This window comes from Numenius arquata, chromosome 1, assembly GCF_964106895.1.
Source record: "Numenius arquata chromosome 1, bNumArq3.hap1.1, whole genome shotgun sequence".
In the NCBI taxonomy this organism is placed as follows: Eukaryota; Metazoa; Chordata; class Aves; order Charadriiformes; family Scolopacidae; genus Numenius; species Numenius arquata.
In genome coordinates, this window is record NC_133576.1 from 8,996,450 (window position 1) to 9,013,178 (window position 16,729).

At 45.5% G+C, this 16,729-nt stretch overlaps 2 protein-coding genes across 2 annotated transcripts; one reads left to right on the forward strand and one right to left on the reverse strand.

The window, feature by feature from the left end:
* Positions 1-393: 393 nt before the first annotated feature.
* Positions 394-11,887, reverse strand: TSPO (translocator protein). The gene is made up of 4 exons (XM_074153497.1): positions 11,809-11,887; positions 5,443-5,643; positions 2,093-2,231; positions 394-1,191 (listed from the first exon to the last, which is right to left on the reverse strand). Exons 2-4 carry the CDS (start codon positions 5,628-5,630, stop codon positions 1,015-1,017), a joined length of 504 nt encoding a protein of 167 aa, XP_074009598.1. The 5' UTR covers positions 5,631-5,643; positions 11,809-11,887; the 3' UTR covers positions 394-1,014.
* Positions 11,888-12,094: 207 nt separating this feature from the next.
* On the forward strand, positions 12,095-14,786 carry MCAT (malonyl-CoA-acyl carrier protein transacylase). The gene is made up of 4 exons (XM_074154949.1): positions 12,095-12,550; positions 12,703-12,790; positions 13,187-13,404; positions 13,699-14,786. Exons 1-4 carry the CDS (start codon positions 12,095-12,097, stop codon positions 14,119-14,121), a joined length of 1,185 nt encoding a protein of 394 aa, XP_074011050.1. The 3' UTR covers positions 14,122-14,786.
* The last annotated feature ends 1,943 nt before the right edge of the window (positions 14,787-16,729 follow it).

Below are 16,729 nucleotides of genomic sequence, written 5' to 3' on the forward strand. Positions count from 1 at the left end.
GGAGAAACCCTTGTTTCTATTTCTAAGCAACTCAAGTGAGAAGGTGCGGGTAGGAGACACTAGTAGCTATGGTGTATGTACTGCCCTGCTGAGCAGCAGATCCCCCCGTGGCCTGGCTGCTGGCTGTAAAGTTGTGGTGGTGAACTGGCATCACACTGAGGGTCCAGCTGGAGCACGTTAGTGCTGTTTGGCCAGTGCTGCTGGTGATGCCTCAGAGGTGCGTGCAGGGGGCTGCTGAGTATTTGGGTCCTCTCGGTTTCTGTCCAGCTGCTCCAAGTTTCCCGTTTTGTCTTGCCCATTGCAGTGGTGAGAAGAGATGCAGGGACTATCTTTGAGGCGATAGCATCCTGTTGCCTTCAGTATTTTTCTGCTCAAAACCATTTAAAACCAATAAAAACAGAGGAACAAGTTTATTAAGTTTATGTGTAGTTTAATGCATTTAGCTGAGACTAGATTGTACAATGCTTCAAAGTGGGAAGGCACCAACTGGGGGGGGGGGGGGGGAAAATCTTGTCTTAAATATTTCCAGAGTACAATGACCAGAAGAGAAATATCTGGCAGCTGTAGTGGGACACATAGCACTAATGCACTGTGTCTAGTGGTAAACATGAAAGATTCAGGCCATAATCATGCCTGTCACTGTTAGGAGCAGCTTTCTGGAAGTTGCGTTAATATATGGCTGGATTTCTTCCTCTGAGCATAATGGAGTTCATGCTTATTTCTGCTAATAGTTAAAATGCTGTTGTTATATAAAATGTAAGGCTGTAATATAGAAAACTAGTACTTTTTCAATCAGCACTATCTTTTAGTTTGTTATAAAACCCCGTCAGGAATATACCCCTTTGTGACTTGCCTAGTAAAGGCATATTTGTTTCAAACAAGTGCTGCTTTGTCAACTTGTAATTAGCAAATGAATGCTGTTAAGTAGTTCAGCTAAAAATAAAATAAGGCCATAGGTTTATTTAGAAAATTCTTGTGGAAAAAAAAGAAAAATCTTCTTTGCTTGAAGACTCCTTATTCAGATTGTTTCTTGTTGCGATTGTCCTTCCAGACACGGTAATTGAGCGCAGAAGCCATGGTTAGCCAAGCTAAATAAGGAACCATCAAATAAGCTGCTGTTTTGTTGATGTTACACCAGGAAGCAGTTGTAGCTGTTGCCGTACCAGTCGTGAGCAGGAGAGTCACCAACCCCTGAAATACAGGAAGGTGGTTAGTGTTGTTTTCACCTGCATTTTCTTAATTAGATAGTCTTTGTGTGGCTTTTTCCACTTAGCTCTGGCACTTGGTGGATCCCTCCATAAGTTAATTTCTCCTCAGAAAACCAGGCAGCAAAAAAAGAGATTTCTGCGGAGTTATGAGTTGAATTGACTCATAAAAATGATACAACAGTCACAAGAAAGGGCACTGCAGCTGGGAATAGGAGAGGGACAATAAAATCCCTCTCACCATACCTTCTTTTTTTGGCAGCAGGAAGTGCCACATTGACTACAACCCAGTGTGACTTTGAGCAAGTCACTTTTAGCTAAGTAAGCTTAACCAGTCTTTTCATGCTATAGGTGCTGCCTGAAGGGATGCAGCGTGAAAGAATCGATGGATTGCAAAGTCTTCCACTGTTACAGCACTGCATACATGTATTTAGAGAACCAGGCAAATATTTTTTATTTTTATTAGTGATTTTTATTTTTGAGGCAAGCTGTTTCTCTTCTGACTGAAGAAAATTAGTCTTGTCTAAAATGGGTGCTATTGCCTGAGAAACGTTATGATAAGCTTCTTATCACTGCTGTTTGCCTGAGATACCTAGGAATCTTAGCGAGGCATAAATGTTTACATTTTCTAGTTATACAAAAGCTCTTATCAAAGGGTGGCAGAAAGAGCTTCTTGAAATCTAAACATTTATGGATGTTGTAGATATGTAAATTCTCTCAGGTGGCTGCTGGCATGCATTAAAGAGAATTATAGAAAACTTCTGCAAGCCATATTCTGTACTCAGGCTCATTTTCAGGGAGAAAAGATTATAACATAAAATTTCTGTCTTAGCACCTCACAAATGACAGCAGATGCTTATGATTAAGAAACTTACTTTTCCACTTACCCATCCCATTTTGTGAGCTCCAAAAAATATTGGAGTCCATGCCCAGTTTAATGCCAGCTGCCCTGCGTACAGACCCAGAGGAACCACCGACTTTTCGTTGAAGCCTCCCAATTCCTTCCACACCAGATAGGAGCCATATCTGGAGAAAAAAAATGTAAGGTGTAATTCAGTATGTTGGTTAGAAAGCAGCCACACATTCTTGATCAGATGAAACGACTTCAGTGCTGGGGTCTAAATTCATTTGGAGAAGTAGATACCCAGGTACTACTTGGCAAAGTAACGGACCGCACAGGGTTGATGTGGAGAGCAAAAAATTCCCAATCCTGCCAGAGTTCTCACTTCTAGGTGCAGAGGAGCAGATGACCCTACTGCATTTCAGCCTTAAAAGGGAAAGATGTGTTGAAACGGAAGCAAGTCCTAAGATGCAAGGGTAAAAGGTAAGTCTCTAAATAGTGAAGGAACTGTTAATTTTGGTTCTGGGAGAACACAACCCACTAACTTTTTAAGTGGATGAAATTTATATAGGAGAAGTAGGAATTGAGTGGCACCCCAAAGCACAGGTGAGTGTGGGGATGGATGGTGTTAGAACAGGAGGAACCCTACAGTCACTTTTCAGAAGAAGGAGGCTGAGAGGGGGAGAACAAAGGTTTTAGGAGTTCTGTGGAAAGAATTCACCATAAGGAGCATCCAGCACCCTTCCCTTCTGCAGGACTCTGGCTACTGAAAGATCTGGAAAAATATGTTTTGAAGATTTTGAATAGATCTTCTTAATGCCACAGAAGAACAGTTCACTGCAGGGATCTTACAATGTACGCTGCTAAAGACAGGAATTCTCAGGATTTGGGAGAGTTACTAACGTAAGGTTTATTTTTGCACTGAAGGAGCCTGATTAGAACAGGGAGTGTTCAACACCTAAGACTATTTCTTTTGCTCTTGTTTGACTTCCCCTGTAGACATTAGCTACATCTTGGTCCAGATGACTGCACAGCCATTCCAAGGGACTAGAATAGAATCCCCTGGATAAAAAAACCAACACCTGGAATTCTAACCTTGTTTCAGAATTAGTAACTGAATACTGATTCCATCCTGGTAGGAATGCCAACTGGACTGTGCACTATGCTGGACGGCAGGTGGCTCACACGTAATTCTGCTGGCAGTGGAGCGAAGGTGGAGACCAACTTGTAAGCATTATTTTTTTTCAGAAGCAGACAAACATCCATAGGAGTAATTGCAAGGAGTTTGTCTTCATTTGTAGGTCACACAAGAAGGCTATTTTTCTCTCCTGTTTAACCCAGTCAGTGACACAAGCATGCATCTTGGCCCCCACTTTCATAGGGACTGAACAATGCAGCTTTGATGTTTTGGCAGTTTAACTGCAGAGCGTATTAAAAAAAAAAAAGGGAGAGCAGTGTATGTATTACAAACTTGTTTATCTTCATAAAAGGCATCAGGATGCAAATCTGTTCCTAAGAGATTTACAGAGCCACAGTGCAGACTTACAGTTGTTCATACATCTAACTTTGACTTCAGACCAAGATCATGATGTACAAATCTGCTAGGAAGCTAAATGTCAAGAAATGCAGGTAATCTTATTAAATCTTGTTTTTAATATATTCAAGAGATTCTAAAGGAATGAGATGTCTTGATCATTCAATGAATGTGTGCACATGATGGATTACAGAAGAAAAGGCTTGGTATTAAATACGATCTTTTCACTGACCTAGTTGCATAGCACATAACTGGGACCATCCAGCTCATAATATACTGATTCTGGTATTATCAAAGTAAGGGATAAGCTGTCACAATTTGGATTTTTAAAATATTTAACTTGATATTCAGGTTTATGATGAGGAATCCAGAAAAAGAGTTACAAATGATGCAGTCCACTTGAAGGAATCCCTTCATGGGAAAGCCACTCAGCTCTTGTCTCTTTGATAAAAGGCATTATTTTTTTTTATTCGCAGGACAGTAATGACCTGCTTCAAATGCTAACTCTTGGAATATACAAGAGCAGAGAGCAGTTTTTAAAAGTACACTCCGTAAGAGGAGAAAGAAAAGAGAATACTGATAGGAAAGGAGAAGAGAGTACATGAGGCTATAAAAATTCCAAAGCTTTTCTGGAAAGAAAATGAAACCAAAATGAGAGAATGTGTGAGAGCCGATTTAGCATTCAGACACAGTTTCAGACATTGCATCATTGCTGTATTTTGCAACAGGTGGTGTGGTGTTTAAGATAACCTGCAGGATGACTATGTAACGTTAACTTGGAAAAGATCTGGCCTCTTTGAAACTTTATATAGTTAAGCCAGTGCTATATGCAAACTACAAATCACTTAAAATGTACTGTCATGACGGAAAAAATGGGAGGGGTAAGCCATAAAAGGCATATTGTAGCCTAAAAACTACTACTGTTGGATTACCAATAACGTGTATTTGATAGCTAGGAAAAAAACAATGCTGAATCTCTGTGTGTAGCTAGTTCTTAATGACCAAGTGCAGAAGAGACACAAAGCATCACTTGGTGCTTGGGGGCTGCACCGACCTCTGTTGCGGCTCTAGGAGCAGAGTGCTACCTCTCCTCTGTAGCACCAGCTCACCAGAGTTAACATAAAAGCATGTAATGGTAGGCGGGCAGCTTCTAGAGCAGTCTGTGAGGAGTATCAAAACTGCACAATCAATCTCTGGAGACAACTTACCTCTATAAATACTTTTGCTACATCTCATTAAAAGTAGTAGTTGCCAAAATGGAGTATTAGTAAACTTTTAAGGTTCCTGTGGGAATGGTATTTGGCTTTGTGATTCTGTGTTCATTTGACAGTAATTGCTGTGCTGTCAGGTATCTTAGACTCATTAACTAAGGAGGCAATAGATGGCTTCAAACATTTACAATTTAACAGCCTGGCAGTTTTATTCAAAAGTACGTGTGTATTTTGATTTTGGTTTCTTTTAATTGAGTTCTGTTGGAACAGTTCTATCCCAAGCCCCTTCCCTCCCCCCCTTTCTTTTTATTTTCCTAAAACTACAGAAGGACACAGAGAGAACAAATCCCAGGGCTGCCCTGCTCCATCACTGCCAGCTTGGCAGGTCTTCCGCTCAGAATGAATGAGGAAAGCATATTAATGGCAGCTTTTCAAACTCCTGCTTTTGATGTGGATACTTGTGCATACAAAATGTCCTATCAAACCCACACGCAACTCCCAAAACATGTTTTTACCTGTTAAACAGGCAGCTTGACACAGTTTCTTACAAACATACAGCCACAGGAATACAATAATAGTTCACTGGGCCAGCATTACGCAATAAGCAACTTTGAGATCAGGTAAGTGCCTTAATACAATGGAAAAACATACCCCATAGATGTATAGAGAGTTCCCCAAACAGGAGCAAACACCCAGTTAGGTGGACACCAGGATGGCTTCTGTAGAGATTCATACCACACTGGGATTTCCTTTTTGGTTATCTTGCTTCCTAAAAGTCCTCCTGCATGGGGCAGGAGTGTGAAACCCACTGCTGGGGCCCAGGCTGGTACCACTTCCATTGAGACGGTGACTCTGAAACAAACCCAAACGTGTTGATTTGGCAGAGCAATTTTAAAATGCAACTACAATAATTTTCCATTTTTGGCAGATTTTAAAAATACACACGTGGGGGATCTGATACACAGCCTAGTCTTGTCACTGAGAGAGACAGCTGCTGAAATACATGGGTCTTGTACCAGGTTCACTGGACAATACTCGCCTTATAAAGGAACCTGTCACTTACATGGGAGGAAGTAAGGCCTTTATTTCCCTCTCAGCTCTAAGATTACTGAATTTTACCTACATAAATACCCTCACCCATAAGTATGCCAGTGGAATAAAGCAGTTGGATATTATATGAACTGCACCTGGGGGGAAAAAAATATGCCCCAAGAAGTATGTATTTCTGTATTCGCCAGAAAGCCCATTCGCTCAATGAAATGGTGTAGTCCAGAGTAAGAAAACAGTTTGCGCTTTCCTGTGCTCAAGCAAAATAATTGTATACCTTGTGTTGCATTTTTATCCTCAAAAGGATGCTGAGGATGCTAAATGGTTAGGGAGTGATGTGAATTAGCAGCAGACACTTGAGAAGCTGCCTCGGAAAATAAACACCAGAGAAGGCTATGAGAAGATAAGTACTTAAATGATGTTTTGCTAAACAAGGAAAGCGATCTCAGTGGATAAATGGGGAGCGCACCTGTGGCTTCTTCATGAAGCATTCAATCGGTTGCAGCAATCTTAGCTGCCAAGCCCATAAAGTGTACTGGATTAAATTTGCCTACAGAAGTAAGACTAAGTAATGGCTTGTTCTTGTAGGCTGCGCTGCTTTAGTTAGAGCACAGGCGGCAGTAAAAAAAGTAAGCAGGAAAAAGCTTCATTGCAGATTTTCTGGCCAAAAGCCAAATGCTACAGAAGAGCTGTGTTTAGCTTGTTAAAATGTAAACAGATTAGAGGTATGATAAAAAAGGGCAGAACTGAAATGCGTTATTTTTTCAAATACACAGTAGGCAAATACACCCAATTCCTGTTCATCTGTTATGCAGGAGGGGGAGACAGCAGGAAGGAACCGTAAGAGAGGTTGCAGCAGCGGGGGAAGAGCAACTGTCGAAGCCCCGGGAGAGAAAATAAAGTTTTAGAGCAACCAGCATTTCAGAAGCTTAAGGCAATAAGAAAAGTGTCTTATTAACTCGGCTGTTGTCTTGGCCCACATTTATAAGTTTTCATTGCTGAGGTTATGACTGCTGGGATGAGGAGGCAGGGAGTGGGGAAGAGGAAATCCCACTTGTGCCAGATGTGCTTAAACTGATAGGAAATGGCGCACAGATGACGTTGCATTCTCGCAGTTCTGCTGGTACAGTGGATTTCTGTTTGAAGAACAGGTAAAAGCTTGGCCAGCAAGGAAGGGAGCTCTCTCACATTATTATTTTTGTCCCTGTAGTCAGAGGTCTGTAGATTATGTAGATTTAATGAAGAGACTTCAGTGGCTGGGACCCAAAGCCATATTGTATAGGATCAAGAAAAATCCTGGTGGTGACAGAAGCAGAGCAGAATTTTGAAGGCAAAACGGAGAGTGTGGAGGGACTGGTAAAGCATGCAGAATTAGAAAGTTTGTAAGGAGTAAACAAGAAAGGGCATGTAGGCTGCTGGGCTGTGGGCATGCCTCAGGGGAGAGTCGTGGGAGGGCAGTGAGTAGGAATGCACACAAAAAAAGGCAACAGACAAAGCAGTACAACTGTCAAAGTGAAAAACAGAGCAAAAGAATGACCGAGTGAAAGAAAAACTACGCAGGGAAGAATTCAGAACTAAGGTTGTGGGGAAGAAGTGGGAGAACGATGTGCTAGGCTGCTGGAACTGTATCAATTAGGTCTTGGGTGGAGGATGGACAACAAGGAAGGGAGAGAAAAAAAAAATCTGCATAGCTCATTGCTGCCATACTTCCTGCCTCATGGATTCTACTTGCTATTTACCAGGGAGCGTCTTAAATGGAGCAAAGGAGTTAACGTCCTCTCCTATGCCTAGATCTGCATTCTTACTTTCCTGAGGGAGCAGGCTGCCAGCTGCAGCATGCACTACTTGTCACCCGTACCGACAGCATGAAAGGCTCTGCTTTTCCTGGGATGCGAAGGAATTGTTACACGCAGGAGCAACAAGGTATAATAGGAACAAGAGCTCCAAGCACAACGATTCTCTTTGGTTGCCTTCAGATAAGTGATTCCCAAAGGTTAAGTTAGAAATTTAAAGTTGCTAAGATCTCACTAATTTTTAACGCTGTTGCTCTTGCTTTGCCTACAGAGAGAACAAACACTGGGCTTAGTTCTCTACACATGCTGTAAAGTGCTGGTTGTCTGTGGAGCTCCAGTGGGGCTGTCAAACGCTAATACTTTTTTAAGTGATAAGCAAGGACCCCAAGGGGTTTATGCTTTATTTGGATGTAACAATATCAGGATGGTTTCCTGAGGGTATTAAGCACCTGGACTTTGTCAGGGCTTCTGTCAGCTTCTCCCCAGGGAGGAAAGTCTGAAAGCGTTCTGCAAGCTGAAAGTGCTAAATGCCATCAAATTGGAGAAGTACTGCTCTGATGCAGTCATTAGTGAATAAATGATGTAGCTACGCTTCTGTCCCTCTGCATGATGGAAGAATGATGAAATAATTCTTAAAGGACAAGAAAATCAGGCAGGCAAAGAGAAGTGGGGAAGGCACAAAGCAAATAGGGAAAGTGAAGCTGTGCGTGAACAGGAAAGGGGAAGCAATGGAAGTGATGAGATTGAACATGCTGGCTTGAACTGAACGCTGGCCTCCCAGTCTTTTGACCACTGTTATTACTAATTATATACTATGTTTTCCAATAGTATTTCTCAGGACTTCCCAAGAATGGCAAAATACTCTCTTGCATAGTACCAAGGAGAAAGGGGAACAAAGCCATGCAGGAAGATCAGAATGTGCTGGTAGGGTCGGCCTAGCAGACCACAGCTGTCCATCTAGCAGCGCGAGTTCCTGTATTTTAATTCCCGAGAAATGAAATACTACTATCGTTTTCCCACAAAAAGCAGTAGCTAACTCAGGGAGCAGCACTAGCTGATTTTGGAAGAAACCGTGTCCGTCTTCCTCTGGTTACTCAGTGTAGGTCTCTGGTGAGAGTAAGTAAAAGGCAGGGACGCACCGGAGAGTCGGTGTGTCCGGTCAGTGCTGTAGCGTTTGGTTAGCTGGGCAGCACCAGATCTGTGCAACGTTTATAGGTTGCCCAGTACATTTTTTTAAAAGTAATGTAATCACAGAGTATATAAAGGATTATCAGCCCTGACTTCCTTTTAGTCTATAGTTGATAATGCTGAAATTAGTTGTTGATAACTTGCATGGCACAGGCTTGCTAACGCAGCCCCTCTGGCTGCATCTGTATTACACAACCTAGAAATAATTACTGCTTTCCCAATCATATCCCAGCTCAACTTCAGGGTGAGATCTGATTGCACAATATTCTTGCACCCTGATTTTCATCCTGAAGAAACCTGGATGTCTGTGGATGATATCTGCAGCGTGTCCAGCAGATATCTGCCTCTAAGAACCACCACAGTTGGAAATCTCTTCTCCACACACACACTTAACCTGTTTGTTTCTGTTTCCACCTCTTATCTCTGCCCTGCAACATTTTCTTTGTCCTGCCCGTTTTCTGTTTAGCCCTAGTCTGACTTCAGGCAGTTTCAGCAGGGCAGTGAGGGCTGCAGCAGGCCAGCTTGTTTTACTAATGTGTTAAAATAATTTTTCTAGGTGTTCAAGACATCCATCTTGCCCAAAGATGGCTCCAGCTACAAAAAGTAATAGCAGAAATGAAGGGGCGGGGGGGGAGCAATACTGCAACTTACTGCCTACTGGGCTTCTATCTTTTTGCAGATTGTTTCTCTGTGCTGGTGTAACATGCAGAAAAAAACAGAGGCTTTCCATGTCCTCCTCTTTCTGGAAAAAACATTGTGTACCCAAAAAAAGGGATGGGGTGTGCCAGGGCAGGGACCAGATGTATCATGACAGAGGAGCTGGTTTGCTTCAGCCTGATGAAAAATGAACTAAACCACCTACTTGCTTCCAGCAGGTCTCTGGAAGGCAGGTGGGTCCCTTCCCCTTCTCCTCCGGGCACTCCCAGGGAGAGCTCGGTCAGTGGGAAGGAGAAGGAAAGAAAGGACAACTACTTTCATTGCATTTTCTTATAGCCTGTGCTGATAAACCTCTGCCTAATCCTTTTCTTGTGCAACTTGGTGCTGGTCACCCCATCACATGGGGCTTAAATTCTAGCTATCGCATTAAAAACACGAAAGAAAAATCTCTCGGCGGCGCTAAATCACCCGTGTGGTTCTGGGCTCTCTAGTCCCTGCTGTTCTGAGGTAGAGTGACAAAGCCGTGAAAGTACTGCTGGCTGGGGGGGGTGTCCCCCAAGGTATATGCTCTCCCTCTCGTCCTCTATGGTGTATGTTTTTGAGGGCAGGTCAGGTTCTATCCAAGTCTGAGGGGCAGCACGGAAATTTTCCATGGGGAAAGGCTTCTTCCTGAGATAGCTGTCTGAAGAATTAAGGGGTGCATACCTAATTTATATCAATGAACTGTTTATGTCTGTTGTGGCTTTAATTTCTGGGAAACCACAATGCTAAAACCAAAGCTATATCGCGTTTGTGATCCAGAACATGGCTACCACAAAAAAGCAGTCTTATCTTTGTTACCTAATCTCAAGTAATAGAGAAACTTAAAACAGTATATGTTACATAATATAAATATCTAACAAATAAGTGTATAGTATATGGTTATAAAATGTATTTATAACTGAAAGTAAAAATAATGGCCTTTATTTAAGGATCTAACGCAAGGAGTACTCATCAGGTTTAGAGACAACAAACCTGACTGCCCAGGTTACACTTCTTTTAAAACGGCAGGGCACAAGTTGTGCAAGTAATTGTCTAGGATTTATCGAAGAGTCACATGCTGGGAACTGAAACGTACGCTACAACAAAGTCTTCCTAGGTGATAATTTGCCATTTACTGCTCAATCTGTTCTCATTTTCCCTATGTATATTCTATAAAATCCTCTGCACGCGGCGTAAAGACGAAACGTTCCGTTGACTACCTTCCTTCCAAACAGCTCCCCAACCTCCTGCCGTAGGTTTTTATTCTCCTTCTTTGTCCACCTAACTTGGAGAGTGTCATCCATACCTATTCTTAAAAAAGTTATGTTTCTCTTGGATATTTCCAGTTTAAGTGCTGCCTAGGCCTGACTCTTTTCAGCTCGCCAGGTATTCTTTTAATGGGGTAAAATATAACAAGTGCCCCATCCAAGGGATGTTTTGAGAGCAGTGGGAGGTTCCTGGGGCGTCACCACTGGTAAGTCTCAAGTGCTTTACAAGTGGCCCGCACCCTTTACAGCAAACCAAAGATGAAAGGGTAGCGCTGAGGCTCGCTCCCCACCGCAGCCTCGCTACTCGAGGTTTGCAGGAACTGGACGCTGCCCTGGGCTTTGCCACTGAAAGCATCAGACACGACTCTTCCCAGGGTTTGATGGGTGTCGGGTAGAATCAGAGAATGGTAGGGGTTGGAAGTGACCTCCAGACATCATCTAGTCCAACCCCCCTTCTAAAGCAGGTCCACCTAGAGCAGGCTGGACAGGAATGCATCCAGGTGGGTTTTGAGTATCTCCAGAGAAGGAGACTCCACAACCTCTCTGGGCAGCTTGTTCCAGTGCTCTGTCACCCTCAAAGTAAAGAAGTTCCTCCTCCTGTTGAGATGGAATCTCCTGTGTTCCAGCTTCTGCCTGTTGCCCCTTATCCTGTCACTGGGCACCACAGAGAATAGTCTGGCCCCATCCTCTTGACACCCTTTAGATACTTATAAGCACTGATGAGGTCACCTTTCCGTCTTCTCAAGGCTAAACAGACCCAGGTCTCTCGGCCTTTCCTCATAAGGGAGGTGCTCCATTCCCCTGGTCATCTTTGTAGCCCTCCACTGGACTCCTTCCAGTAGTTCCCTGTCCTTCTTGAACTGGGAAGTGAACCCTTTCACTTTTCTTTTTTTTTTTTGTTTCTGCCCCCGGAGGGTCCCGGTGGTTCCCGGAGCGGTGCCGCCGCCGGGAACCCGGCGGCGGCACCGCTCCGGGAGCCACCGGGACCCGGTCCCCGTCCCGATCCCCATGCCGTCCCTCAGGCAGAGAAACCCCGCGGTTACCTCCGCTTCCTCGTTGCTGCCGCCGCCCCGTCGCGCCTCCTCTGCCGTGAGGCGGCGGCCGAGCCCCATCCTGCCGCCCGGGCCCGCCCCGGGGAGGGACCTCCGGCGGCGGGCGGGAGGAGCGGAGCGGTGCAGGCCGGGCCCAGGGCGGCGGGGCCGGCCCGACTTTCCTCCCTGCTTTGCCCGGAGCGGGGAGGGGGCGGGGGGGATAGGGGTGGTGGTTGCCGGCGGGGCCCGCCCGGTTGCCGTGGCAACGCGGGGCGCGGGCGGCCGGGCGGCGGCCGCCATGGGCAGCTGGGCCGCGGCGACGACATGGCGGCTTGGTGGCTGCAGCGGGCGCGGCGGCCTCCGCGGCGTAGTAACGCGGCGGCGGGGCAGTTCCCGCCCCGGCGGTGGGGACCGGGCGGCGACCCTGAGCGACCTGCTGCAGAGCTCGGTGGAGGCCGAGGAGCCGGGCGCGGCGGAGGCGGCGGAGAGGCGGCAGCGGCGGTCCCCCCGGGAGGGCACGGTGCTGCTTTTCCCCGGGCAGGGCAGCCAGTTCGTGGGGATGGGTCGCGGGCTGCTGCGGTATCCCGGCGTGCGGGACATGTACCGCCTGGCCGAGAAGGTGCTGGGCTACGACCTCCTCTCCCTCTGCCTGGAGGGGCCGCGGGACGAGCTGGACCGCACCCGGCACTGCCAGCCCGCCGTGTTCGTCGCCTCCCTGGCCGCCGTGGAGAAGCTCAACCACCAGCGGCCTGAAGTGAGCGGCGCGGGGGGAGGCCGGGGCGGCCCCCTCGGTGGGGGGAAGGCCAGGGCCTGGGCCCCGCCGGGCCGGCTGCGGGGCGGCTCCCGCAGGGCCTCGGGGGGACGCGGGGCGGCTGATGTTGGGCCTTGGGGTCTGTCTCCGTGCAGGTGGTGGAGAGCTGCGTGGCGGCGGCCGGGTACAGCGTGGGGGAGTTCGCGGCGCTGGTCTTCGCTGGAGCCCTGGACTTTGCTGAAGGTGCCCGGGGAGTGCGCTGAGCCCCCCCCAAGCCCCCCGAGTAGGGATCTCCCCCCCCCGCTCCCTGCTTTTTCCAAAGCATCGCATGTTACCCTTCTTCCCCTCCCGGTTTTTTTTGTGGGTTTTTTTTGTTGTTGTTTTGGTTTGGTTTTGTTTGATTTTTGGGGGGGGTTTTGGTTTTTTTTTGTTTTGTTTTGTTTGGTTTGGTTTTTTAAGAGGATAAATTTTACTTTCTCTTTCCACTGCTGACTTTACCACGTGTAACACAGCATTAAAAGCAGGGACGTTTCATGAGAGCGCACAGCCACCCTTCCTCAGGCGCAGATGCAAGGCGCCTTCAGCCCCCACGTTTTCTGGGGCTTTATATTTACCGGGCTTCTCTGTTTTTCTCCGTAGCGCTGTACGCGGTGAAGGTGCGCGCTGAGGCCATGCAGCAGGCGTCGGAAGCTGTCCCCAGTGGAATGCTGTCGGTCATCGGTCGGCGAGAGGCAAATTACAAATTGGCCTGTGCGGAAGCCCGTAAACACTGTGAATCGCTGGGTATAGAAAAGCCCGTGTGTGAAATCTCAAACTATTTGTTTCCAGACAGCAGAGTCATTGCAGGACACTTGCAGGTATCGCTTCGGAATGATTACCTCTTTATTTGAATTTAACACTTTTTTTTTTTTAAAAAAAAAAAAAACCAAAACTTTCACTTTGCACTTCTGTGTGGAAGTTAACCTGTACGGCCTTAGTTTATCCAAACAAAAGTATTTGATCTGTGGGTTTTTTTGCCAGCGTGTGCTCACGGCGTGGTTTGGTGGGGAAAGAAATCGCTTTATGATGATAAGTCTGGTGAGGTGCTTCTTGTGGGGTCGCTGGGTGAACCTCTGTCGTGCGAGACTCTCACTTCTTCTTCTCTTTTATAGGCTTTGGAGTTTTTGCAGCAGAATGCCCGAAAATACTATTTTACACGTACGAGTATGCTTCCAGTCAGTGGGGCTTTTCATACCAGACTTATGGAACCAGCAGTAGAGCCCTTGGCTGAAGTCCTAAAATCGACTGAGATTCAGAAACCACTGGTCTGTGTCTATTCCAATGTTGATGGCAAAAAGTACATGCACTCAAAGCACATTAAGAAGCTGCTAGTGAAGCAGGTGGTTTCACCTGTTCTGTGGGAACAGACCATGCATTCTGTGTACGAAAGAAAGCAAGGAACAGAATTTCCTTACACGTTTGAAGTGGGGCCTGGGAAGCAGCTGGGAGCCGTTCTCAAAAAATGTAATTTAAAGGCCTGGAAACAATATAACCACGTAGATGCCCTGGAAGATGAGGAATCAGCGGGGACCTAAAGTAGCCTTTTGAGAAAAATCCACGCAACTTGTTTTTTCTGCCTAATTTAAAAATAACTTTGTGCTCCTAAAAGAGGAAGTTTTAAACATTTATGGCTTCTCATGATGAAAAGAGCACCATGCATGTAATCGCAATGGACGTTTTCCTTCCCCGTGTGCCTCAGGTGTGGAAGGGAAAAGCAAAGTCTGGCTCTTCCATCCGTGTCAGGACTGCAAAACAGCCAATAAATACACCAGATAGCCTTCTGTTTGGCCTCAATCCTGCAAGCAACTTCCCCTCTCTTCTTTTTTTTTTTCCTTTTTTAATTTTTTTTGCGGGGGGGTGAGGGTGGTGGATTCAAGTTAAAAGTCAGTAGCTTTGGCTGTCTGGTGCAGAATCTTCTGTATGGTTACGGGGGTACAACTGGGCTGTTGGCTCCGGGTCGTGGAGGGCTCTGCGCTGGGCTCGAGGGTGTGTTTGGAGGAGCCGTCTGGCTTGGTATGGCTTTCAGTACGTTGATGTTCCTGTTTTCTAACTCAACTGACTTGTGGGTCGTTCATCTCTCTAAAATTCTTTTAATTTGTGCCTGCATTGCCGGGTAGCAGGCAGGTAAGGCTGAAGACATTATTAGGAACGTGATTTTCTTAAGGTTAAGCTATAAATAAACCAAAAAGCTTTTTTTGGTATTTTTAATGCTGTGGGGTGCATCATTACTGGCCTATAGTCCACACGTGGGTGGAAGTCATTTTCCCTCCAGTTGTCTAGCGCCGCGTTGGTTGTGCAAAGTCACCAAAGGCAGAAGAAGCGTATCACTGAATGAAGCTTACCAAAATTCCCCACCTCCCCAGAGGTGCAGGGCTTTTGTCGTCCCTGACTGAGCCTCTGATGCTGCATAGGCTGAGTTTGGGTGACTTTTCTTGACGGAGCAGAAAACGTCAGCATTGGAAACTTTGCGGAAAGATCTTTTGGGGGGCACCTTTGGACAGGGTGAATGCGGTAACAGGGTGCCAGGGAGAAGGATTTGAATGCTGGTATTTTGGTTTTCTATATTTTTGACTGCGTTTTTCCAGCATGTACGTTTTCCAAAAGCAGGAGATGAGCTGGAGAGGAGCAGGTTGTCCCGAGCCTTGCCGGAAGGAGCTTCCCAGCTCCCTTGTGGGCACCGTCTGCTGTTGGCTGGGTGAGGGCTGCTGGCAGGTTCCCGGGCTGGCTGGCTGCGGGGGGAGCACCTGCTGGTCTCCAGCACCTTCCTCAGTGCCTGCAGTGCTGGAGGTGGCACTCGGAATGGCTTTTAGGATTTGGATTTACTGAATCCAAATCCATGGGTTTGGATTCAGTAACCGACCTTTGGCTTATTAAAATAGATCCGGTCGTGTTACAACATCGTGCTGCCTGTGCAAGATACCTGCAGGCTGCACAGGAAACGCGTGCCTGCTTTCTTTCCCCCTTGTCTGCAAGGGGTACTAAGAGTTTTAGGAGTTTAGTTTAGTAAACTCTAAACTAAGAGTTTAGAACAGTATTTTCTAGAGGATCACGTACAAACAAACAGGGAGAGGTTATATTGTGCCTCTTACAGTGGGATTGGAAGCTTCAACTGAATTCTAACTTTGTTTTTTTTTTTTGGTATTTTAATGGTATATTTAATAATAAATATAATAATATAAATATGTAACAATAAATTTTAATGGTATATTTAACAACATCTAACAAAAATTTAGGATATATTACTTAAATGACCATGCACATCTTGAATAGCGTATTATGAACTGCCGAATAACTTCCAATTACAGTATTAATCGGTTTGCAATTTCACATTTCTGAAAGGAAAAGTGAATTAAAAATCCTGGCCTGAATTATGATTGCATAATGGTATTATTAAACAGTTCTTTTGTGAACTGGAATTGGCAGCCGAGCCTACCTTTACAGTACAAATTCCACTTTTGGCATGTGTAAACATTAATGATTAGTAAAATACGGAGGAATTTGTCAGTTTGATCATTGAACTATTAGAGGCTGCCGGTTAAGGGTTGGGAATACTGTAAAGATAATTATTTCAGTGGAGGCTCCTCTGTTACAGGTAAGGTGTTAGTTATTCAATAAAGCATATACCAAAGGCGTCGCTCGGTGGTAAGAACATCTCGACTAGATCCTGTTCCTGTTCCTGAACGCTGAATTATGTGCCCTGTTAGAAGTTTACGACTACACAAACACAACGTTAATTACTTTGAAAGCGGCTTTTATGATAGTTGGAACTTAGCGTGGTATGTTGGTGGCACCAATTTTGGTTTTAGTATGGTGCTTTATAGTTTCTGGAGTTTTTAATTCTTTAACTTTATTGTGGAAGTTTTGGAGACCTGTTTTCTATTTGTATTGCTTTTCTCTTTTTTTTTTTTTTTTTGGCCTCATTTCACTTTATTGCACACTTTGCCTAGAATAAAAGCCGTTCGGGAGAAACAAGCTTAAAACCTCTGTTTGCAAATGCAGAATATTAGATCAACTTAGCGCCTTAGTCAGCTGCAGAGCGCCGAAGGCACGTCTGTATCCTAAGAGCATCCTGCTCTTGTGGGCCCTGTTTAATTAGTGGGAAGAAGGAAGCGTAGCCCCCGCGTGGGTGTTTGCTTTTCTTCT

What these genes read in the sequence shown, in the direction of transcription:
- TSPO (XM_074153497.1), bottom strand. Translation starts at nt 5,630, where the DNA reads ATGGAAGTGGTACCAGCCTGGGCCCCAGCAGTGGGTTTCACACTCCTG. An exon ending in ACTCTCTATACATCTATGGG is followed by an intron (nt 2,232 to 5,442) that starts GTATGTTTTTCC and finishes TTTTTTCTCCAG; the next exon opens with ATATGGCTCCTATCTGGTGT. An exon ending in GAGCTCACAAAATGGGATGG is followed by an intron (nt 1,192 to 2,092) that starts GTAAGTGGAAAA and finishes CCTGTATTTCAG; the next exon opens with GGGTTGGTGACTCTCCTGCT.
- MCAT (XM_074154949.1), top strand. Translation starts at nt 12,095, where the DNA reads ATGGGCAGCTGGGCCGCGGCGACGACATGGCGGCTTGGTGGCTGCAGC. An exon ending in AGCCCTGGACTTTGCTGAAG is followed by an intron (nt 12,791 to 13,186) that starts GTGCCCGGGGAG and finishes TTTTCTCCGTAG; the next exon opens with CGCTGTACGCGGTGAAGGTG. An exon ending in TCATTGCAGGACACTTGCAG is followed by an intron (nt 13,405 to 13,698) that starts GTATCGCTTCGG and finishes TCTCTTTTATAG; the next exon opens with GCTTTGGAGTTTTTGCAGCA.